Raw genomic sequence first — 26,111 nt, 5'->3', positions numbered from 1 at the left:
AAAAGTCCACTGAATGGACAAGTATAATTTAGGTTTTCCTTTCTCTTCTTGTTGGTCTCATCATGAATTTGCTATGGGACACATACACACAGTTCCAGATATATAGGGAAAAACTGTAGGAACAAAATATGTTGCTTGACAGTGTACTTGGCAGAAAAGGTAACCAGAAATACTAAAATAAAAAAGCATAATTCTGTGTTTGGCATTTTTATAATCATGTCCTAGCTGTACTGTAGTTTATGTGTGACCTTGGATAAATTATCTAACTCTTTTTTATTTCAATACTCTAACTATACCACAGTATACTTTATTTGTATACTTAAACTGTAAAGTGTCTTTTATTATGTAAAAAATCTAGTAAACGACAAAAACCATATTCAGCCTTTATTAGTGCTTTCAGAAATAAGACAGGGTGTTTAAAACATAAGTGTAGCAATGAAAAATAATGTCAGTTTATATGCCCTTGGTAGTTGGGGGTTTTTGATTAAAATTCTACCTGCATATTCCCAATAAATTACAATAGCTCATTTTCATCTAGTTATATTCTCTTTCTACTGTGAAACTTCAGCATTTATGTTGCCTCTGCCTTTGGCCCACTAGTCACACAGAAAGATACATTAAATGAGACATTAACAGAACGAAGGAAAAACTGTTCTAGTGTTTTTGGATGAATCTGGGAGAAGAAGTTTCTCTGTGAAAAAGTCTTGCAAGCCAAGTAGTGAACATATGCTGCTAGTGAACAGGTTCCAGGTTGCAGATCTCTTGAGCATAAACTGGTTACAAATCTCTCTTGCAGAGCTGTGGCTCTGATCAAGACAGCAACATTTGTCAATCTATTCTGTCAACAATAATTCCAGCACCTTTAAATTGCTCAAGTTCAGAACTTGCTTATGTACCATTAACTGCAAATCATTTTGATGGGATTTGCGTATGTTAAGGTAGTATTGAGCCACACAATAAGCATGTGGAACTTACAGAAAATACATAAAATATAGCATTAGCACAACACTGTGCCTATATTACAGTACTTATCACTCAATTTTATGTAAACATTTTATTTTATGCATCTGCTTCAATGGACTGTTATAGGAGCTTTGAAAAAAACCCACCCGCAGTCTTAAAAGTTCCACTAAGGGACTACTTAGGTTCCACTAACGACTAACATAATTTTTTTTGTTCTGTAATGTCTATTATTTTTGTTTATTGTTGCCTTTGCAGACTGTTTTTCTCCTTTGGAAATTTTCTATGCTGTAACCCTTTTTTTTTTTTTTTGGCTCTGCAGTTCTGTGCAACACTTGGAACCACCCCTTGCTGCTCCTTTGACAAAGTATTAGAACTGGGTCCTATTTGTAAGTCTTTGCTGCTTCTTTCTAAAATTTCACATACCAGTTTAAGCCATGCTGAATCATTTCCAGGACATTATGCAGTGTCAGTGTCCAAATACAATAAAGCTACTTATAGATGAGACCCTCAGTTACAGTTTTATTTCTAATATTAGGTGAAGCAGTAGGTGTGCATTCTCAAGCTGTTAAAAGAGTTAGAGGGCATTGCCTTAAGGGTTTCTTTGCTAGGGGGGACATATTTTGGAATACTGTCAGTTAAGAATTACTGTAAGGGCCTCAGTTTGTAACATACTTCTTCAAACCCTTCTGCCCTGCAAGGGCATCTAGAACAATGCTGAATATGAGGGAAAGCTGAACTCTTAATTCTGCTCTGCACCAAGTGTTTTGTTTCTGCCTGGTTCTAATAACTATAAAAGGTAGGAAAATATGCACCAGAAGTCCCCATCTATTCTTAATCCTTGCTCTCCCCTTCCCAATTTCCTTCCTCTTCCAAGAAAATAGGACAAATTCCAGTGTGTGTAGTACAGTGATCAAGTCATGGACTCTTCATAAATATTTCTTTCTGTGTTATGGTTTGTTGTTTCAAGCTTTGATCTGTAGCAGGGCTTGGTCAAATCCCATGTTTGCTGGCTGGTGAAAATGGTACCAAAGCACACCATATCTCTTCAAAGGAGAATTGGAAATCCATAGCTGTAAGCCACTGGAAGCAACTTCATAGAAACACAGCTTGATTTGATGTCCTGTTAACTTATTCAGGGACTTGTGTGGTGGTCATTTGCTCTGTGAGGTTTGCTGCCTTTCAGCACAAGCCCCAGTGACTCGGTTTCTCCCAGTCCTTCTTTTTAAACAGGTTCCTAGTAGTTTGCTTAGCAGCTACAGATTATTTTGCTGTTTGTGTTATTCCTAAAGACCTACTAAAATAGTGACACCAATATGTTCAGGTGTAGCAATAATCATGTGTTTCACTTCAGTGATTCCCTGCTTGTGTAGCAGAGCCCAGCAGAAGGATGGCATACCAGTGAAGTCAGAAATCTCATGCTAACTCTTCTGCTTAATCTCATCCTTAGCATACATGAGCAGCAGTCCTGTGATATGCAGGCAGTGTCTCAATCCAGGTGTATTTAAAAATAGATAATCAGTTAAACTTTCAACATGCTTTAAAATAAACCTAAGTTGTGGATGTTGTGAATAATATTTTATCGACTTTCCCAGACATTCATGCAAAAAGAAAATTTAGTTCACAAGAATGCAAATTTCAGCATGAACTTGGTGCCCAACTGCAGATCTCAGTGAATTTACCTCTGTATGTGGAAATAACCATCAGAATTATTTGGTGGCCAGTGTAATTGGGCTTCAGCCTTTAACTGATAGACCATAATTGTTACTGAGTGCGTTAAAAAGTGTTCTCTAGTAGACTGTGAATACTTAATTTGAGTATACATGAGCTGCTCATATGCCAAAATATTTCTGCAGAAACCATTCAGTGACTAATCAAAAGTAGCACTTTTTCAGCATTTCAGTGCTTGCTTTTGCATAAGTGGCTCCATCCTTGAAATGAGTAGTTTGCTGCACATAGTTCAAAAGCATGTGCATGCACATTTATCAATATGTACAAAATACTGTTTAGAAATGTGTTTGTGAATCATGAGTTAAAAGAGGGGAGCACAGCTAATATTCTATCTCCTCCTGCTAAAGCAGTTTTATTAGCATAGAAGTGATAGCTAAATCTCTATATACATTTTTTGAAAGTGTATTTTATAATGGTTCTTAAATTAAAACCACAAAACAATTTATGTCGCTTAATTTTAATAAGATAAACCTAGAGATGATGATCTTTATGGGTCCTTTCCAATATGGGATATTCTATGATTCTATAACTTTTTTCCAGTAGAACTGGGAAGGAAAAATAATACGTTATATATACAATTTATATATTAATGAAAACACAGATGGTGGAAACATTTAATCTCTTAATTTAATTTTAAATGGGGAAAATAATAACATCAAAGAGAAATCTCTCAGGCAGCTGGTTTCATGCAAAATAATTGGGCTTTTTAATCAGCTGTTTAATTTATTTCCTTCAATTATTTTTTTAGGTAATAAGGAAAATATCTGGATGCATATTGATGCAGCCTATGCGGGAAGTGCTTTCATCTGCCCCGAATTCAGGCATCTTTTAAATGGAGTGGAGGTGAATGAGTGTTTTTTCTCTAGCAGCCTGCTGAAGCCTTGCTCTTTTATAGAATTTATATGTTTTTTATGCAGCCAAGATTAATGGCTCTTCCAGAATCTCTGAGTACGCTGCACCTCAGTTTGTATTACAAATCCCTGTACATTTGATTACATTACTTAAATTTGTAAATTTTTAATGGTTTGTACTGAGACTATGTGAGTACCCCTCTATAAGAAGTTTGTCATTCAGAATAACAAGTAATACTGAATCAACAAATAAAAAAAGAGGAACTTTTCCCCAAATATCGCTAAAGACATACTTGTAACATCCTACATTACACAAAAAATGAGGAAAAAAATATTTTGACAAATTAATGAGCTCATTATGTCTGGTTTTCTTTTTACATCCTGAAATTCATATAGTATAGAGCCAGTGGCTGTATCTCAAACAGACAGGGTTTAATAACCAAGAGACCTAAATGAAATATTCCCCTAACAGCACTGCTGTTCCTTTTCCGCTGCCTTGCTGAGCTACTTGGCATTCAGTTGCTTAGATAAGAGTACTTCAATTTCCTGCTGCTCCCCTCAGTCAGATAAGTCCTTGTCTTCCATGCCAGTGGAGAAAATATTACTGTTTGGTAAAGCCAGAAGTTAAACACAGCACTGATAGGCAGTGAGTAATGAAGAAAAGGAGGGAAAACCCCCTCACAAATGAAGCATTTCTTTTTGTCTCTTTTTTATCAGCAAATGAAGCTTGTTGTAATTTCCTGTGCAGGAATATTTTTTAAATTATTGTTATTGGTTCCTGAAGGAAATGAAACAGCATCCCTTGTCTGGGCCAGCATTTGTCATAAGAGTAAATATTTGACAACCATGAATAGGTTTCTTACTTTACATAGTACAGGGTGATAGCTAGATAGATGGATAGATAGATGGACAGAGAGACAGGCAGATCATCTTCTCTTATTAGAGCATTTGTTAATTGTTTACAGGTGATAGGGAAGGGTATGAGAAGCAAATGAGAACGGAAAACTGCAATATGGAATAGTCAGACCTTGGTGCTGCCAGGTCCCCATCCCCAGCTTTTTAAGGCCGGTGACTTCTGCCTTTCTTAAAACAGAAAACATGGATAAAACCTTTCCGAAATCTTTACCCACCTGGGTTTCTTCTGATGCCCCACCTAAACATGTCAAGTAAACCAGGCCTGGCACATGGTGTATAAATATGTATTTATTGCAAGTGCTTACTTTTTGGTGGTTTTTCTTTTGATTTAGATGAAACAATAATTTCTAGTGAAAGAAAAGACCCTGTCAAAAGGAAAAAAAACCAATTTCCTAGTCAGTTGTAATTTTTTGAAGGAATATGATGTGCAGATTCTGAATTACATATATAGTTTCTTGCTATATATGAATTTTATGTGTATTAATTTCATATTCTTGGAAGTAGAAAGCATAGGGATTTGTTATTGGAAAATGTGATATGAACCCCAGTGAATGTTTCTGAGTATGCAAATGTATTTATTTATTTAAGATCACAATAAGATATACACTTTTCCATAACATATGTAGCAAGAAAGTATAATTGTAAACAAATGCTCAAAATGTTGATAATACCACTAGCCTAACTCCATACCTAACGTGAATTCCACTCCCAAAATAAATCAAGATTTAACTCCAACAGTTACTAAATAAGGTGACATCAATATGAACGTTATAAAGACCTGATTCGGGAATTGATGTATAGTTATACAGACAATTTGACAAAGTCATATCATTAGAACATCTTTTCTCTTTTGTAATTCTGTTTTTATTTATCCATTCTCAGTTTGCAGACTCATTTAACTTTAATCCTCACAAATGGCTCCTAGTGAATTTTGACTGCTCTGCAATGTGGTAAGTATTTCAGTAAAAGGAAACATTACAAGAAACAAAAATGAGTTTTTATTAGTCTTCCTTTCTAGGAGTAGACATTTCTTTATATTTTTCGACTGAAATGAGGAGAACTGCATAGCTTTAAATCTTATAAATTATTTACAGAATTCAGACTTTCATCTAATCCAAATTTCAAAAACACAAAGTTCTGAAAGAGACCTGAACTCTGTATTATGTTCCAAAAAGAGAGAGAAGTCCCCAAAAGTCAAAAGTCTGAAGATTTATACTTACTCCATTTTGGGACTGTTTAAAACATAAATAAAAAACCTTATTTTAAGCATATCAGTGCAATGAACAGCATGCTAAACAGGGTTTATTTTTCCTTCTTGCTTTTCTTTTCAATAACATTTCTTTTGGTTTGATTCTTTTAAAAGCCGTTCTAAAAATGTTGAAGATTTGGCTGATGAAAAGCGGCTGATTTCAAAAAGGCCTATTTATGCAATTTTGTACTGACTTTCAGTTTTCCCAGATGACAGCCCAGATATTTTGATATTAAATGATGCTGAAATAGAAACCCATAGACATACTTTCAAACAAAGCAAAGTATCATGGCAGTAATAATAGCATGGGTTTGTTAAAAACATTCCGTAGATGATCCAATTTTGTCCCAAACAAAATGATTATCAGCGTCACAATTAATGATACTTGTTAGCAAAGCAGCTATTCAACAAATGCAGATTATTTATCAAAATAAATGAAAACATTAATTTCAGTTGTAATAGAACAAAATTTGCAAAAGAGAAAAAAAGAAGACTCCAAACATCATCCAGAAATAGGTCACCTTATTTAAAAGAGGAATAAATGTAAGACAGTGATCACTCAGTTGCTTTTGGCTAACCTTCGTCTCTTTTAATTTCCCTGGCAAAGTTGACTTTTCAGGTAATATATTTTGGTTTTTACTTTAATATTTCAGTTGATGTAGGCATTTTGAATCTTCCCACACATTGGGGTTTTTTTCTTTTCCTTAGGGTAGATGGCTTACGTTTTGACCCTAATTCATCAGTAGTGGCAGCACCCCATAACGTGCTGTGTCTCTGTATGTTGGGAAGTGGGAAGATACTGAAACAAACTCCTTTGCTACTTCCTCCCATCTTTTTCTCATCACTCAAAGACATTGTTAGAAACATAGCCACTTGCAAATTAGACAATACACTATCATTTTCTTTAATGTATGTAGAACAATGAGGAACCACAGTCTAGTACCTAACAACTTAGTTGCTCATTAATTCTGCTTTCCCTGAAAACCCTGTGGAACTATGTTAAAGGCATTTTATCTGGCTTTCAAGTAAAACAAGTTATATACAATCACACTGTGAGTTCCCATCTCAGGTGGCTTTAGGTTATTCCTAGTAAGGCTTAGACTTTGGACTTAGGAAAATATTTTTTCTGCATTTTGTTTCTTGTGGGGTTTTTTAGTTTTTATTTTTAGATAAGCCATTGCATAAAATACTTGTTTTCATAGGTGGGAAGATTGCAGTAAAAGGACTCTGAAGAGACCTTGCATCATCTCCTTACTCAAAGTTTCACAACTATAGCCACTCGGGCTTCAAGTCAGCTAGGCATTTATGTATAGGGGTTATTCACTTAACACAGAATAAATATACACTTAAGCTCTTTGACTTGAAGCCAAGTCCATTGTCCAGCTAATTCTAAGACCCACATCCAAAATTCACCTGCCTTACCAACTGTAGCACTCCCTGAGAAGGTGAAAAGTAATAATAAAGGATGAAGGATGATAAGAAAAAGTAACTGTGAAGAATACATTCTCTTAGGATCCATGAAAAGTATTAAGTACCATACTATGGCAGTATGGAAAGAGGAGTTCAGTAAACTCTGAACACCATTTCAGAACCAAAGTAATCTGCCCATCCATTGATGGGCAGACTTCACAACAACTCAGACTCCTCAGCACTTTCCCCAATAAACACTTGCATTTCTTTTCTCTGCAAGTTGATTAAAATAATCTACCCATTAGATCTGTAATGTAATTATCTAACTACTCATTGCAATATGTGGCACTGATGTAGTTTCAGATTTGGAGACAATTTAATTATAAGCCTTTTGTAAAATATTCTCAGACTTCCTGATGTACAGAAAAGAGCAGTCAATTTCCTATAAATAAGAATTTAATAAAGCCAGTCCAAGAAGGGTATATTTTCTATATTCAAATATCAGAGTCCTCTAGAGACTTGTCTTGAAGCTACAGTCAGTTTTGCCTGACTTGTTTAAATGATGCTCTGGAATACTATAAAATAGGACTAAGTGTCTTCATTCAGAGAGAGTGAAAATAATAATCTTGCAAAGTCTTGGTATTTTTATTACTGTTTTCAGGGTTTAAGTGTTAACTTTTGATTGGGAAGGGTGTTTCTGTAACTGGAAGAAGGTGCTTACAGGAAATACTTATCTGTAGATCATAGAACACAGAATAGTTTGGGTTGAAAGGGAACTTAAAGATCATCTACTTCCAACCCCACTGTCATGGGCAGGGACACCTTCCACTAGCCCAAGCTGCTCAAAGCCCCACCCAGCCTGGTCTTGAAGAATGCTGGAAATTAAATTGTATTTCACTTCCCAATTCCAGTTGAACATACTTGAACAATCTACTTGAACACAAACTGAAGTGAAATTTTCCTGCTGGTTCATTATATGAGGTCACCTTTGTATTTCTCATTTTAAATGCACAAAATAGAGTGAGACAGTTAAAAGCTGCAGATGTGCAATTCAAGTAAGTCACTTCTCACAGATTTTCATTACTTATTTCACCAGGAGTTTTGTTGTGCATTTTGTATTATGAATACTTAATATGTGAATTTGTGATACTTAGGCTAGGTCTTGGTCTATTAGCATAACCTCAGCCTTAAAAAAATTCTAGTTTACCAGCATAATTTGTGAAATACATATTCACAGGATCACAGATTCATTAGGGTTGGAAGGGATTTCTGGAGATCATCTAGCCCTGTGATTTTCCTCTTGACAGGTAGTCAATGAACATCTTTCAGGCTCTGCCTCAGAGCCCCTTTAACAGAGAGCCACCCAATACAGTCACTCAACTTGTCTTTTTACAGTAACCACCACATGGCTCCTGATATAGGCTCTCCTTGTTGCCTTGCTCACAGACATCTAAAACCTCTAAAGAGTCATACCTGATTTTGCTCTGAATGTTGGAGGGTGGAGGTTGGTTGGAGCCCTGCTTTTTTTTGATCACCAGGGTCCAAGGTGTCTCAAGCTCAGTGCATCCCCCTTGGAGGTGTATGGTTCTGGAGCCGCCTATCTACTTCTGTTTAAGTCCCTCCACTACCACACAGCCTGTTATCTGTGTCTTGTAATGCAGCCATCTGACAACAGGTCATCCACCTGTGCACACCTTGTGCAGGTACCAGCCTTTTCTCCAGGAGAAGTATCTGGGTATCCATTGCAAGCTACCAGCTGTTCTGACACCTCCTTCCTTACCAGTTCCATCTGAATGGCAGCATCAGACTTCTCAGGGGCTGCCTCACTCAACACACTGGGTTTGGCTCCAAGGTGGGGGCCCACCATTATGGCAGAGACCTTGAGCACTGAGCACTCTGGTCTGCACGTCCTTAGGACTTGCCTGAGGTGTGGACCTGCTTGCACAATGCAGCAGCACCCTTGCTGCATTCCCTGCCTACAGAAACTTCCATGTCATTTTTGTGTGTTCTAAGGTAGATGTTGCTACAGAATAGTTACCCTTCCCATTGTTTAATACAGCATCTTACAGGAGAAGAAATGAAGCGCTCACAAAACATCTTAAGACATTGCTTGTAACCAGGATTAGCTGCATGGAGAATGAGCTACTGAAACACAAATATATCAAAATAATCAAACACTTCAAATAAACTACAGTAGAACAACCTAAAATCTGTTAAAAATATTGATCCTAATTAAACCTGTTTTAAATTATTGTTTTCTTCCTTTTGTCCACAGGACATTTTTTAGCAAAATTAGGTTCATAGTTTTTATTTTATCTGAAAATCTGTCACTATTTTTCATATGCATAAGTTTACTTATTTTCAGCCATGCACTTCCCATACCTGAAGGCAAATACTTAGCTGTTGACCTTGGTACTTCCCTGACCATTAGAGAGATGAAGGCTTTTTGTTTGTTTGAATAAGAAGGTTTATGACCACAGTCTAGATGTGAATGAGAGTGGGAGTATGTAGTGGCCTGTGCATTTATACATACACACTAAAATATTGGAAATTAGATATTTACTTAGAAATTTACAATCTACATTAAACCATTAAAACATAGAAAAAATGTTTGGACTTTTGTCTTTTAGACTATCCCTATGTTGATATAATTTTTGCTTACTTTGTAATATATTTATAGGCAAAATATAATGATATAGCAGTCTTTCCCTTTTTGATTTATGGTTTCTTCTTCTGCCTCTATAAACCCCAACATTTGTGGAGGTGAGTCAGTCTTACTCGGCATAAACCATGAACCAGAAAAATCTTGTTGTTAATTGCTGGCAAAACACCTTTTATTCTCTCTAAAAGGGACACACTGGCTTTTGAACCTCAGTCCAGTCACACCACCCCTAGCTGGCAGCAGTAAGTTACACTTCTCGGTGTAACAGTGTGCTGTAGCATGTCTGTCAGGAATTGTGTAGAGGACCCAACTAATGGCAGGGTGGTACAAGAGGGGAGCCAGAGTCAGAACTGGGGGCTTGTCCCTTCCAGTGGCTGCTCTTGCTGATTCCACAGCAGCCTGGAGAGAGAGTGGCCAGCACCCCCAAAGCCTCAGCACAGCTCTGCGCGATGTTTAGGAAGCAACAGATCTTCCCACGCAGCTTTGTACTGCAGTAATTTCAAGACAACTTCTGTTGACTGCAAACATTAACATTGCTTCAGCTAGTCTCACATTCTGGTGTGAGTGTCTATCACCATAAAAAGATCCTCTATGTCTGTTTCTTGTCTGTTTTTAAATATGCAGTCGTGCAGTCATGCTGCCCGTTCCTGCTGAGCCTTACACTTAACTGCTTGTAAGTACAGTACTGATATGGCTGTGAAAAAGCACTGAAAATGGCACAGGCTGTGCTCAGGAAATATGCCAGTTTAAACACATTCAATTTGACTTCACTTCTAGTGGAAATTTAATCCCTTAAGTCTTTATTCTTAAATTTCTCAATTTGATTTCTTTCTTTTTTTATACAGGGTGAAAAAAAGATCAGATTTAACAGGTGCCTTTAAATTAGAACCTCTTTACCTGCAGCATCACCATCAGGAGTCTGGTAATTTTATAATTAAATGAGATTATTATTATTTTGTTTGCACTCTGATATGGAATGGGGGGAAAAAGGACTTAAGATGAAAACAGCAATTCTTAAACTACCCAAGTTGTTTAGGAGGCTGTTTCCATTTTCTGAGCACTCTAGGGAGCTAAGCTCATTAAAGTGCAAATACATGTCTAGTGAGATTTTTAGTTAGTTAAAAGCAGTACAAGGAAAGTAATTTCATAAAGCATTATGCATTACTACTTTTGTATTGGGATTTCCCCAGTTGCAGACTTACCACTGATTGATTGCAGGAGTGTTGAGAAAATTCTGATTATCTTTTGGCTGTCAGATAAACGTATTATTGGGTGTTGTGTAACAAGTCCCCTAACCTGTCTTTCCCAACACATCTTTCTCCAGAATGATTTCAGGATCTGATTTGGTTTTAGAGTTTCTAAGGTCTGTGACTTTTTTTCTTAGTTATTCATGCAAGCTCTTGATTCAAATTTTTCAGAAACACATGTGAGGAAAAAAACACTCCCAGAAACTACAAAGAAGGGGTGAACTGTGTTTGCTGTCTGTGCTCTACTTTTGAGTGATAGCTTTCTGGGACATTATGCTGTAGCACTCATGCTCTTACACTGGCTGTAGGGAAAGGCAGTAAGAGCAGACTATCTGTTTGGTACAAAATGCTCATGAAAGCTCTTTGCAAAATGCTCACAAAGAACTTAAAAATCTCAGGCTCTGTACAAAGCTCCTTAATGGATTAGTGCTGGTCCTTGCACATACCTAGCAACCGCAGAGCAGTATTTGCCCTCCTGAAGCCCATTTTTACACATCTGGTTATTAACTGAATAATTGTGAAGAGAGTCACAGCAGTGCAGAGTCAACATGTGGTGGAAGTTCCCTCATAACTTTCTGAAGAGAGTGAATCATCTGTAGAAGGTCTTACCATATACTCAACCTCATCCTTTTCCTGGAATTGCTGGTGCTGATCTGTGTTCAAAAGTGTATCCTGTTATGGCTATGAACTCATTGACATTTAAATTAATACCATCCAGAACTCCACTATTCACTAAAAAGCCCTAGGAAAAATGGATTCATGTGCCTTAATCCTGAACTGGCATTAAACTTGCATTTTATTCCTTTCCTCCATTTCCAAGGAATGCAGACATAGAACAGTGCAATAAACAGGAACATGCAGTAATTCTGGAGCTGATGTTCACTCTCTAAAGGCTCAAATTATTAAGAAAAAAATATATACTTTTTTTTGCCTTTTCTAATGAAATATACAAGTTACACCAAATACACTTAAGGCACTAGCTTTTACTTAACATACACATTAAAAATATTTATATTCAGGTGAAAAAATTCCAGTCTTAACTAAAATGAAAATATGTTCTTGGGACAACTGATAGTGCTGATACAAGAACTTTTGGTCTTACCTGGGTTAAATAACACCTGAAGAAAACCAAACCTTTCTTAAAAACGGGTAGTTTCAGTAAGCCACCTAGTTGACCTAAAAACTTTGTCACCCAGTTGGAGAAAGAGTTTTTTAGCCTTCATCTTGCCTTCAGAAGTGGGATAGTGTGTTATGTGATCTAACATACTGATTTCAAGGAGTTTAGCCAATTACTAGCAGTCTAGGAATACCATTTTTTTTCTATGCTCCATTCCCATGTGATATCAATTTTCTAAGGAGTTGGACAACACTTTTCAAATGCAAACTTCCAACCCACACTTACTCCTTCAATAAACACAGTCAAATTTGCTACACAAAGGTGCTGCAGTCCCCATTGACCCCTGTGTGATTTATGGGATGTCAGCACTCCTGAAAATACAACTTGCCAAATGGAGGGTCTTGAATTCTCAGTATTCTCAGGTCTGAGAATTCCTATCCTGGTTTACTAAGTAAATGAAGTGGTATTTCTGTATTCACTAATCTCTCACTCAAGAATTTAAATGAGCGGAAAAATATCTCTATCCGTGAGCAATTGCTCTTATTAACCATATGGCAATTATATGTGTCCCCAAGGGGAGAGTCTTTATTTTGTCATTAATTATAATTTTATGTGATTTGCATCACCACACCAGAAAGATTATAGTATCTTGCCTGGCAACCCAGGATATAGGTCAAATCCTCATGGCAGTGTTAGAAGAGCGCAGCTTTATACTCTGTTGTGAACACCACATACGCTCCCACAATGCAATTCCTCCTGGTTAAATACAGATGTAAGACTAAGGCTTGTAATCAAGGAATCAAGCACTAATCATTGATTACATTCTGCTTCACAGCTTGTGAAAGGCGTTGTTGTGGATCATTAGACATAGCCCCTTACAGGAGCGTAGGATTATTTATCTGTCACCAGTTGCTTTACTCTCTTTGCTACCAGTCTTGCAGCTATCAAACAGAAATGGCTGCTACAATGCAGAAGAATGTCAATGTTATCAATTTTCCTTGTTATCGAGCAGAGACAACCGCATTTATTCCCAGAAGACCAGAAACAGGTTAATGATTGTTGGTTGTTTTGTGGATTTGGGTTTTTTCACCACCTGGAAACCAACATAGTGACAGGTTAAAGAACGTAATTGAACCTTCTGTTACAGGGAAAGAAGGACCATGTTTTTTCCTGTGTTTTGGCTGCAAGTGAGAGAACACTGGCAAGAGAGCTTGTAACACAGAAAAAAGTTTTTTTGTTTTTTTCCCCTAGAAAATATAAAGGCTGAAAATTATGTAAATGGCATATACTGGTCAAATTCAGAAGCTATAGTTCAACCTTCCAGTTAACATTTTAACAATTCCAGGAACACTTAGCATTTTCCCAAGGAATCCAAGTACATACTCTCCTATGAATCTTATACTCCAATGCAGAGAAATAAAGCAGAATAAGCTAAGCAGATGCTTCCTAGAGAAGTGCTTTAAATATTACATCAGTTTAATTTCTGTTACTGGCTTCCGGCAAGTGACTGACTGTGTTCAAGTTTACTTTACTGTGAAATCAGTTGAATTCCTTGATTCAAAGAAAAGGCAGGTGAATCCTGACACTGTGTGCTTACATAAAGGACAGCTGATAATGCCCTCTGCTTGCCTTCCTGGACTGCTTTGTGGCTTAGTCCATCTGTGTAAGGGGCTTTCACTCCATCAAAAGAAAAACCTTAAAAAATTGCAGAATAGTATTCTCCAAACAGGAACAAGTCAAATTCTGAGTCAGTTTTTCCAGGCACTTACTAGATATCTTGAAGAATTAGCAACAACTATATACATGAGTAAAAAAGGCGGATTATTTTAGAGTGTTACCAGTTCACTAGGGTAAAGCCAAAGACATTTCACAGCAGAGAATGAGTTATGAAGTGAGCCTGGGGATTCTGCAAACTGTTTAAACAAAAATTAATAATAGTTATTTTATCTACTGCTTGTTTTCCCTATAGGAAGAAAATAAACATAATATTTGATCTATCATCTCCATAGTATCTGCAGTATAACAGAAAGGAAAATAGTGTTTCTTCTGTAAACTGTTTGTTAGTGGCATATTTTGACTAGCTAAAGAACAAAGGTTATTGCAAGCACCTTCATTTAACATGCTGCCAAGTACCCAGCTAGATACTTAGTGCTCCTGTTGACACTGATGATGCAGAAGTTTGCAGCAGATATAATGGATAGCTAAGATGCAGCTTTTTCAGTAACATTAGAATGATTGAAGTCTTTGTGATGATGATGCAATGTGAATGTTTTTTTTTTTAATTTCCAGGTCTTGTAACAGATTATCGGGTAAGTACAGTATCAATGTAATTAATACTATTACTTGTCTGTACTGGTATTTTTAGGGCTTTATTTTCCATTACTACCATAAACTTCCAAACTTTATGTTTCTTTACAAGAAGGATGCAGCTTGCTAAATTTCTTAACAAATAGAAATTTGGTTTTTTTTCTGTTTTTTGAAAAAAAATGTTTAAAGGCAGAAATTGTCTTGCATGTGCAATATCTTTAGATTTAGGCAGTACAAATAAATTTTCTAAAGTTGTGGGTTTGGTGGTTTTTTTCTTTGACATAGTGAATAACACAATTTTAAAAAAATTAAAAGCATCTCTATTTTAATCTTTTACCATGGAAACGCTGTTGTTTTGAAGTGGAAAACGTGCCTGTCTTTGTAGATGCTAGCCCCACAACTTTGAACGAGCCAATGTACATGAGTTTCTCAGATACTTGTTTTTCTAAAGCCTTTGAGGAGAATTCAGGATGCACAAAGAAAATTGGTTTGCCTCATGACCCTTCCATTCTGACTCCAACGTCCTTTGCCAATTTTAATTTGAAAATTTTGAGTATTAAATGGCATTAATAAACAGGGATTAATAAACCAGGAATAGATATTTCTTCTATTATTTGATCCACCTCCAGCACCTGCCCATAGGATGTGGCAATGTGGGCCACTTCAAAACCATGGCAGAGCATACTTTGTGCTGTGTCACTGCAGTGGTGGCCTCTGACACGGGCTCTTCTTTCTCTCCGGGTTGCAGCACTGGCAAATCCCCCTGGGCAGGAGGTTCCGCTCCCTGAAGCTCTGGTTCGTGCTGAGGATGTACGGGGTCAAGGGGCTGCAGGAGCACATCCGCAAGGTGACTGGGAATTTCCTTGTTTGGTACTCTCTGGTGGGATGGCAAGGGAAAGTGAGCTGGCTGCCTGGCTGCTCTCCATGATTTCTGTACATATCAGAAAGCACAGGAAACAGTTTGGGGCAGCTCAGCTCAACAAGGGTGCTGCTCATTTGCCCCATGTAAGGTCACCATTTCGTATCATGGCCGGAGCAAAGGTGCCATTCATTTTGTGCTCATCTTTAGGAAAAAAACATCTCAGAATCTGGACCTTCTACAGTATGGTACCACAGTTCCCTCTCAAATTAAACCAGAGCACATAGATGGTTTTACACATGGATATTAATTACTTCTTTATTTTATTAATATGCATGCATTGATAGGATGTTTAGATTATGATTAAGGAATACAGTGACTTATTTGGCATGTCTACCTCTGCTGTTGCTTTTTTTCCTGTCTAAAATATATTTTTGTTAAAAAAAGAATGCGTAAAATTTACAGTCTGTTGATACTGTTATAAGTACTAAGTTTATTCTTTATGAAAAAAGGAGGGTTTTTTAATCACTGAAAAACACATGTGGCGCCCATCTAAATTATATATATATACTTCCTCTGTAGCAGTATAGTCAAATTCAAGCATACCTTTCCATCTTTATGAAGTTCAGGGAAACCTCTAGTGAGGGAAGATCCATGACTTGGCTCTAAATATTTACAAAAATATCCATTAGCTAAGGCCCTAGCCTAGCATACCAAATTCCTTGCAGACACACATTCCTTTCAGTTTTGGTACTAAACAGAAGAATTCCTAAGAAAAGCTTTGGAAGACTCATATCAGTTGCATGGCCTTTTGTCAGGCTGATTTCCACAGGTCAGTATTTACATTCAAAAAATTCCCTCTTTCCCTGTTTCCCACATATCTTCCTGCCTGTCCTGCCAAAAGCTGCTTGTCTTCATAGAATCATAGCTGAGGACCAAGCATTGATATTTTCTGTGACAATTGAGTTCAGGAAGGGTAAGCAAATGAATCTTTTCGTAAAAATATTGACTCCAAAATAAAACCCTTGTATGTTTCCTCATTTGTAAAGGTGGTTCAGACAGCTAAGATTTCCAAGGGCTTGTTGAAATGAGTGTGTTTGGTTTATATTTCTGAGGACTAAATTTTTCTTCAGTACAGATATAAAAATAACTTATGAAAAGAAAGAGGGATAATTAGGTGAAGAATTTTTCTCACTGTATACATCTTGAAATTGGAACCATTAAATTAATTTCTCCTCTTACCTCCTTACCCACTCCTAATGAATGCTGGTGCAGTGGGTTCCAAAGCATCTTAAAATAAACCTAATTTATATCTCCAGCAAGCCTCTGTTGAACTTTAATTTCAAAAAATAATTGCATTTCATTTGTTCCATAGCAGAATTGAAGGTATCTCTTGTGAGTTTTCAGATATTTTGATAAAATTATATCACTAGCTGGAAAATAAAAATTAAAAATGTGTTTCTTATCTTGTACTTTTTCCCATCTTCTCAGAAATTATTATGAGCTCCAGGTAGATTGTGATGACTTTTATTTTGGTAGAGTAGTAATGAAGTATCTAAACCAGCCTGACATTGGTTTAAATTTTCAAACCTATAGACAAGTTTCCAAATGAAAAATAATTTGGAATCTAGCTTCACTTGTTAGCTGAATTTTAACATTGCTCATGCCTTGAGAAGCTGTTTTCTTTTAAAAATGCTGTAGCAACTTTCAAATAACAGCTTTTATATTCCCACTGCTGGCCAAGGCGGTCACAGGCAGTTCCTGCTCCCAGGCTGGTACTGTCTCCTGTGTACTTGGGACTTTTAGCTGGGTTTTAAGGGTAGCCCTGTACATGCCAGAATTATTTCTGAAGCTGCATCTGATGATTTGGAGATGCATTTGAGTGGGTGATAGAGTAGACATAGGCGGCAAGAGAAGAGACCTAGGGACAGTGACAGAGGCAGGTATTGCAGAGAACTCCAGAGGGCTGGGGAAGCAGGAAGAAGTGCTCTCTCTGTCTCTTGTGTTATTAAGGAGTTGCCCTGAGGAAAGGGTAACAGAGTCGGGCAGAAGAGTGGAGGTTTGAAGCTGCTCCTTGGGCCAGAATCTGGGAAAGGAGGTGCCTAGGTTTGCTTCTAAGTCATGGAAAATTCTAGGAAGATCTGTGCAGTGTTTATAGGCTTCGTTTGTGCAGCCTGCTACTTACAAAGAGATTTGAGATTTTCAAGAGTGATGAGCCTCTGAGATGATACAGAGGGGGAAAAACACTGTAGATCCTTAAGAACCCACACTATTTGTTGTGTGGTACCAAGTTTCTGTGTGGGAGACCAAAGATGTCTGTAACTATCTCTTCAAAAACTTTTTTTCTTGATGTAAACTGTCACAAAAATTATTTTTACCCCCCTTTTATTAGTATATTTTAAGGAATATATGTTTGTTGTGTTTGCAGCCTTAAGGTCTACATCAAAATGACTGGATAACCACTGCAACTTGGCACTTGCTTGAGGAGGGCATTTAGGAAGTAAAATATTCCCAGGAGATGAGAATGTGTGACTTGGATTTAGATTCAGTAACTTTTTTTGTTTTCCAAACATTCCCGTTATGCACTCTTTTCACACACAGCATGTCATATTAATCTATTGCAAAGTACAGGTTTTAAAGCAGTGGTAAAGGGGAGGATAGTAATCTTTGAAGGATGTGGGGAGAGACAAATACAAATTTTGGAGTTAAGTCCTAAAGCCACAGAGGAGATGTAAAAAGAGGGCAAACTCAACAACAACAGTCTTCTGGACTGATGCCAACCACTCAGAGTCTGTATAAATGTGAAATCCTAACGGCCCATTTGCAAATGGCTCATTTGCAAACTGCTTGACCATCTCTTTATTATTCCTTTGTTGGTTTAAGTCCTCTCAAGGGAATCCTCCTTAAGACTAGAAGTAATCAGTGTACTGAGGATAATGAATGCCATTAAAAATTAACAGTAGAGTCCAAGAAACTGGAACTGTAAAGAACAGCAATAATAGTGATAGTATTTGAACTGGACAGTGGCACAGTTAAAAAGACTGTTAAAAAGACTCTCGTGACAGCATTTCCCTTTAGTGTAGTGGGATGCAGGCTAAGGCAGGCAAAGAAGTGAAATTTATAGGAGAAAAAGTATGAAGTGATCAAGCCTAGGGCAGTATGTTTATCTGCATATACACAGTAGTATATGCAGATAAACATACTGCAGAGATTCTCCGATGCTTCAGAGAAGCTCCCTGCAATCAAAAGCTATTTTAGCTCTTGAAGGCATTGCTCAAAAATTAAAATTCAGCCTGAACACTTCAATGCAGAAGCATTTAAATTTAAATTTATATTTATATTCATAATTATAGTTATTTACTCACAGACATACATAGGAAAATACAGATTTTTTTTAAATAGGGACCACATCTTAGTGCCTCACAAGTTTACTGCTCCTATTACTGATTATGTAAGACACTTCCCTTAATCCAGAATAACCAAATTAATTATATCCCTTGTTTCCTTTCTCACTCTTCTGGAGAAGAGCAAAGGTTACATACCTGAGATAATAGTGATACATAACAAGCCTCTTTTTTTCAAGCTAAATTACACTGCAAAGACTGGGGCTGTCATTCTGTTCCTATATACCAAGGTACTTCAGGACACTAACACAGTCCATGTGATTCCACTCTGAGAACGCACCTAATGGAGAGATTGCTCAAATGGTAGTTCTAGAAACCGTATAGGAGTTGGTTTGCTTATGTCCACACTTTTGTTAAATCAAATAACAGCTCTAATAAAATAATTTTGAAAAGTTAAATAATATTTGAACGCCAACTTCAAGGTAATGGTGCTAGGGACACAGCTTGACACAGATGTCAAAATCAAAAGCACTTGGAGGATTAAAATATCCATAGGTCAGGCTTGGTATGTACACATTCAGCAGAAAACTGAGAACAGCCTGCCAGTCTTTTACTTCTCTTTCTTTCCTATTCTGAGTTTCAGTGCCTGCAGTTTTATTTTCACAGTGTATCTGCTGGCTTTGAAAAGCTGAAGCACTAAAGCCACACGTGTCCTCCTGTGAATTATTGCTATGCTCACATCCAGAGCGTGGGTACTGCTTTTGGACTTAGAGAGGCACGTGTGACACCTGAATGCCCTGCAGTTCCACAGAACTTGAACTTCCAGGCTTAATAATATTTAACTTCCAGGCTTAATAATATTTAACTTTACTGCTGCAGCAATCTCTGTAAGAGCAATTCAGGATAACAGCTCACGGTTCAAAGGTGCAGGGCCTTGGGTAACTGCACTTATGCAAAGCTATACACATGAAACTCCAGTTAAATCCCCTCTTTCTCCTATTTCAGTTCAGTAAAATCTAAAACGCTTGGTGCCCCCCAGTGTCTTTACCAATTATTGCTGTTTGTTAAGACTTGCTGTGAATAAAAGTATTTGCATCCAGACATGAATGCAAAATACTTCCAGAATTTTGGTTTGTGACTTACTTAAAAATTTTCTATTTTCCCTTCCTTTAATTTTTTTCAAATTCCTGAAAAATTATTTTGTTCATGAAGTGGACATAAGTACCTGCTATAAAACGCACAGCTTGGGTCTGGAGTTTTCTAGTACAAACTTCTCACACCAAGCCAGATCTTAAATGTTTGCTGTATTCAATTCTTACCCAGATAAATTTTGATGAAATTCAGCTAGTGACAACTGGACAGTTCTGAAATTCTTATCTCATTGGACATGATTTGTTTTATGGCTTTGTTTTCCAAGACATGGTACATGCAGTGCAGAATTCTGTGGAGTCGTGTTAAAAGACATGTTTTGTTAAAGCTATAGAAGATGAGGATAGGAGGATACAGTAAAAGACCATTACAACTCCTGTGCCTATTTCACATATGCTTTTCATGCACTTATTATGCATACAAGTATCTGCATGTATGCAGATAGTCCTGGTTGGATTTCACAGCAGTAAATTCACGTTCTGCATATTAGCAGAACATTCAAATGCCTTGGAAAGGATTGAGGATTTATTGGTCTCATTCCTGACTCAAAGAGCTTTCAGGCTAATTTTAGAGGGAGATGATAAATGGGGGTAACAAACAGCAGAGCAGAAGTGGTAACAACTGGCTGGTTACATAGGGTACTAGTAAGCCAAATATGAAGGCTTTGAAGAAATATTTTTATTTGATCTAAACTGTGTTTTTCTATTTCAAGAAATAAAAAAACACCAGAAAGCTATGATTAAGATTGCAAAATGTGTTGACTTTTTTTCTTTTTTTCCCCTTTTCTGTAGTTTCTGTTTTGCCTTGTGCTTTTGGAAGAAGTTACTGTGAGATGATACATTCCACACTTAACCTTGACCCAAAGTAATATGTTTCATTTTTGTTTAATAGTCATCCTTGAACTTACAAAAAGTCAAAGTGCAAAAGCATGGGCTTAATTGTTTATTTTTGTAAAATTATTTGCAACCCTAAATATATAAAAGCTAAAAAATCTTTAAACATGACTTTTAGGTGTTTCAGATAATTTTTGGTATAGACTGGCTATTGCATGAAGACAAACTATAATTAAAATGGCTGGTTTCTGTTGTTGCCTTACCTTTTTTGGTTGGTAGTTTGGTTGTATTTTTTGGCTTTTTCTAGAATAGTGAACACTAAGCTAATGATATAGCCAGTAGGAGGGGGACTGGAGAGGATATTGCAGGTATCTGATGAGGATATGTGTTGGTTCTTTGAAAGTACTTTTAAAGTAATTTTCTCTTTGAAAGAAAGCAAAGAAAAACATGGTATGAGTATGCAAGTATCACTGACTAATGATAAGACTTCCCAGCTGGTTTTTAATATGTCTGTTGGTTTTTTTCCTATTTATTTGAATTTTGGTTTCATCTGCTTCAAAATAATTGCTCTAGCTTTGTGCCCAGTGTCATCCTTTTTTGCTTCAGTAACTTCTCAACAGGTTTGCTGAGATTTGCTGTCCATTTTCTTGATTATACTGCCATCAACTTTTTTTCAACTGAACCTGAGCACCCAGGTCAGAATAGTGAGCAAGTTCTCCCTTTCTTTACAGATTTCTCATATTAAGTGAGCTATTCTAAAAAGCGTATCTTTCCAGCTCAATTTTCACTGAAATTGTGACAATTTTCCCCCTGTATATCTGTGCACTTCCCCCTTTCCCTCTAATGACTTCTGGATTCTTTAGCCATTCCCAGCCAAAACTAACAGTGGTATAAAACCTAAAGAAGAATTATTAAAATTATTTACTCTTAATGTGGTATCATATCAAATTGTGCTGAAGTGTCTCAAGAAGTAGACCAGCACTGCCTAAGACAGACTGAGATCCTAATACAGCGATGGCTCCATATGGTCTCTGGGAGTCATAAACGGGATGGAAGTTAACACAAACAGATGGGAATATGTGAATATTATCACACAGCAGCAGAAGGAACAGAGCAAAGGAATGGAAAATACTTCAGCACACCTTTTCTCTTGGTGAATCAAATGTATTCAATGCAGATACTCTCTCTTCTCAGCACATTAGGCTGTCGCATCAGTTTGAACACTTAGTCCTTCAGGATGAAAGGTTCGAGATCTGTGCCGAGGTTGTTTTGGGACTGGTCTGCTTCCGGCTGAAGGTAAGGCAGCTAAAATCTCCCATTTCTTCTCTCATGGTTTACAGCAACACCAGAACCTGCAGCTGAATACAGTCTTTGGAGTTGATTATTTTTTAAGGAAAGTAAAGAGAGTTTGTTTAGAACAAAGCAGATGAAAGAAAAACGCTTTAGACAATTTTGTTAAAATTGCATCAAAAGCCAATGAGAAATTTAAGCATGTTAAGGTATGGAAACATACAGTCAAGGCAAACAAATGTTTAAACTAGTCATATAAAATGACTTACATTCTATGTGTAAGGAGCTTTGATAAAGATGACTGTTTCAGTATATTTCCCTAGACTTCTGAATATGGTGTGTATTACTTGTTTCTTGTCAAGTTAATTTCTTATGTGTATATATTTAATATTCAATTTTATTAAAATACTAAGATAAAAATCAAAGCACTAAATACTTTTTTAAATTGTTTTCTTTAAAGATTGTTTTTTCATCTATAAAATTTGATGGTGAAACTGGGAAAATTGAAGTAAGATGTGTTTAAGAACAGATTACATGGGAGGCCAGCCTTCCTGGTCTGCTTTTTTTTTTGCTGAACATGATCCTTTTGCCCTGTTTGGCCTTTTATTCCCCAAAATCTCTCAAAGTGCCAAGTTCGTTGATGTGGAGACCTAGCCCAATGGAAACTAGAAAATTCATTCTGTACTTAGAAAATAAAAGCTGCAGTAGTTGGGAGAGCTCATTTGTTTCAATCAGCCATTAAAAGGGGATCAGTGTCCCAGTTTAGGTAAAGAACTAATTTTCTAGAGGAGCTTGCAGCTAAAGCCTCTGCAGAGGACTGGATTGTAACACTGAATCTGACCACCAAGCAAAAACATCAACAGCACTAGTGTTTTCTAGTTAACATGATACCTAAATGAGCTTTTTAGCTTTTCTGAAGGCTTCCAAGCACATCTTTTCTCCTTCTGGGTAGTTTGTTTTAACAAATTCTTTTCTCAGTCATTCAGTTGCCCCAGTTACCTGAGTTTGATGCAAATGTTTGAAGAAACTAACAAGTAAATAATAAAATAATGGTGAGTTCACCTGGAATAGGAAAATGGTTTTGTTTGAATTTATAATGTTTAAAATAAAATTTTAAAAGACCCTGTGTTTAAGGGATCAGACAGATTACAGAATGTAGTTTTTTCAGTCAATGGAAACATGAATATAATCTCTCTCCTAACAAGAACTTTTTAAAGATGTTGAGGGATAGATTCTGTGGCTTTTATTGCTCAATAACAAAATGTTGGTTGCAGTCTGCTCTCTCACATGGAACAAGCAAACACTAGTTTTGCAGATCCAGACACAGCTGTTAGTCAGCGCTCTACATTTACTTCAAAGAAACAAATCTGGTGAAATAGAGCATAGCAACACAGGAATTGTCACTTTTGATCAGACCAGTAGCTCATCTACATCTGTTCTCCTGTCCCTCATGATTCAGAGGAAGAAATCACATCTAAAGGGAAAGAGAATTTTACAATAGGAGGTAAATAATGGACCTTTAGCAAAGAAACCTTTGGACAAGTTGTAGAATAAAGGCCTGATTCCACTGAAAACCAGTGTTAAAAGAGCAGTGTATTTATTTCTTGCCTACCCTATACAAAAAAAGAAAAAATAACCTAGCAGGATTTCAAATTAGGAGGGTTTTATAGCTATTTTAACAGCTTTATTTGCTGTTTATATCACTCCTTCAAAAATCTTTCTGTCATTTTTATAATTCAGAAAATCATATAATTCATATAATTCATACATCTTAGAAGCAGGATATTTGTAACTTTTATGTAGTCACAGCAGGATTAAGGGTCACGGGATTTGAACTATATAATACTGTACCACTGTAAAAGTATGATTTTTTTTTCTCTTACTTCCTTTGTTCTTGAGAGCCCTTTTAATTTTTTTTTTTTTTGCTTAGCTGTAACTTTTAATTTTTTGCCTTTCACACTGTTGAGCAAATGGACTAATTACCTATGACTTTCATATTATAATTATTTCATCAAATATGTCATGCCAAAGGGTTAGTTTTAGGCCTCCTTGTCATGACTGCAGATGAATACAAGTCAAGCTAGTAATTTCTCCAAGGGGGTGAGAATGCTGTCTTCTTGAAGCTCACAGACTCAATCAAAGCTGCCTTCTCAAAGCTCTGGGAGAGGATTAGTCAGTACCAACTTCAATTTGACATGACACCTGAGTGTCACAGCAGCCCTAAGGTGGAGCTGTGAGAGTAGAACAGAAGAAAGATAAATGAATCTTTCTCCTTCCTCCCTTCACTCCTGCCAACTTAACATCATGTAAGTGCTTGTATTGCCTGAAAGTCAGTGCTGTGCATTTGATATTAAAGGCAAGGACTGTCATTTTAATAATGCATTGCCTTTGATAAGAAAGCAGGACATCATTGTCAGCAGTGACTGACCTGTAATAGGTGGGGACTTACAAAACACCAAAGTTGGTCCATTTTCTTAGTTAGAAGCATTTCAGTCACATCAATATCTCCTAGAAGAGTAAGGCTAAGCCATGAATTTTAGGACTTCACACCAAATTCATCATAACTTGTGCTAAGACAGAACAAAGTTTTGACTTGGGTTCAACTCTTAATTCTTAATATGATCTAAAAATGTGAGAATGATACATTTACGCTTGCTGCCAGTAGGAAACTGTCTATCTTGTGCTTTGGCTTTATATGGAAAAGGCTAAGCAGAAAAATCACAATTGGATTTCAGAGAAGGTGTTTTCTAGTCAGGATGTTTTCAAGAAGACCAATGCTGCCACAATAATGCAACTGCTGCTGAACAGAGGGATTGCCCATTTGCAATTCTTTTTTCACAGTCAGTGGCCAGTAAGGGGGCACTGCAGTAAAAATGCAGATGCTCCCAGAATCTCTTGCAATTGTGTATTGCCATCGGTGTAATAGAAAGAGTAAAGGTTGCACAGTACCTAAGGTACTTCATTTGATGGATTCTGTGGTGGGTAACTCCTACAGAACTTGAGGCAAATACTTTTTTAGGGTTTCCACTGATCATATGAAACCTAATTACACCAGGGATATATTAATTTTTTTAATTAAGGGTGAGATTTCATATTTAAAAGAATCTCTCACAGCAGCTATGCTTAAGTGAGGAAAGTTAGTATAGCTCACTGCAAAACTTCCTCCCATGTTTGTTTGATTAGATCCAAGAAGAATGTAATAACACAGATACAATAATGAATGCTTTTAACATAGCTCACAACCTTAGGTCACAAAAAAGCAGTCAGCTATCACAAATGCCCCAGTGTGAGCACTGCTTCTAAACTGAAAGTAATCCCTAAATCTCTTTGTGGCCCAAAACTTCTCTCTTACATCATCTTCTTTTTGTGATCCTTTGATGGCAAAGCACTGAGATGAGAAGGTGACTGCTTGTTACTGGTGCTACTTGAGCTTGGCTGCTTGGTGGGATTTATACTTTCATGAATTGTTTCTGAAATTCATTGCCATATCCATTGAATTACAATGATTTCAGGGCTCAAATGAACTAAATGAGGCACTTCTAAAAAGCATAAATGATGCCAAGAAGATCCATCTGGTCCCGTGCCACCTGCGAGAGAAGTTTGTGCTACGCTTTGCTATTTGTTCCCGCACAGTGGAATCCACCCACATCAAGTTTGCCTGGCAGCACATCTCACAGCTGGCAACTGATCTTCTGAAAACATGGGAGCAAAACCACCACCAGCAGTAACAGCAGTGAAGTATAAGTGGAGATGAGGTAATTAACTGGCTTTCTCTGTGTTGCCAAGTTTTATTTTAGGTACAGGTGGGAAAGTCAAACTATGAAGGGAAAAAGTATAAAACCTGTTGTTATATAGCCCAGCTGCAGTAGCAAAATCCTTGCCAGCAAGTTGAGTGTAACCATAGCCATTCCTTCTCTGTACTGTAGTTTCATCTTGCTTGTTTCCAGGATGCACATAGCCAAGGAGAATTGAGCTGTCATTTCTTACCAGTTTGTAGTCAAGAGCATTTGTTCAACCAAGTAATGGAAATTGAAGGGTTGGTGCTCCCTCCATTGTCCCCATTCACCTCTAGCACACCCCCTCTTTCTTCACAGATGAAACTGAGAGGTCTTATAACCAATTTAACATTACTATGACTGCAGGAAGAACCCAGGTTGGGGAAGTTTAGTTCAGGTTCTAAATACATT

The 26,111-nt window shown here is 37.0% G+C and overlaps 1 protein-coding gene across 1 annotated transcript in view; it reads left to right on the top strand.

Annotated features, from left to right (window-relative positions):
* The window catches only part of DDC (dopa decarboxylase), a 52,182-nt gene extending 26,530 nt beyond the window's left edge, over positions 1-25,652 (top strand). Inside the window, exons 7-14 of the mRNA XM_030971653.1 lie at positions 1,283-1,349; positions 3,440-3,534; positions 5,340-5,407; positions 10,624-10,700; positions 14,432-14,451; positions 15,198-15,296; positions 21,829-21,930; positions 25,437-25,652. Coding sequence (XP_030827513.1) covers positions 1,283-1,349; positions 3,440-3,534; positions 5,340-5,407; positions 10,624-10,700; positions 14,432-14,451; positions 15,198-15,296; positions 21,829-21,930; positions 25,437-25,652 — 744 coding nt within the window. The remainder of the gene's footprint in view (positions 1-1,282; positions 1,350-3,439; positions 3,535-5,339; positions 5,408-10,623; positions 10,701-14,431; positions 14,452-15,197; positions 15,297-21,828; positions 21,931-25,436) is intronic.
* The last annotated feature ends 459 nt before the right edge of the window (positions 25,653-26,111 follow it).

This window comes from Camarhynchus parvulus, chromosome 2, assembly GCF_901933205.1.
Source record: "Camarhynchus parvulus chromosome 2, STF_HiC, whole genome shotgun sequence".
Taxonomy (NCBI): Eukaryota; Metazoa; Chordata; class Aves; order Passeriformes; family Thraupidae; genus Camarhynchus; species Camarhynchus parvulus.
Note: the sequence above shows the minus strand (reverse complement) of the source record. Positions and strands in the feature narration are given on the sequence as shown.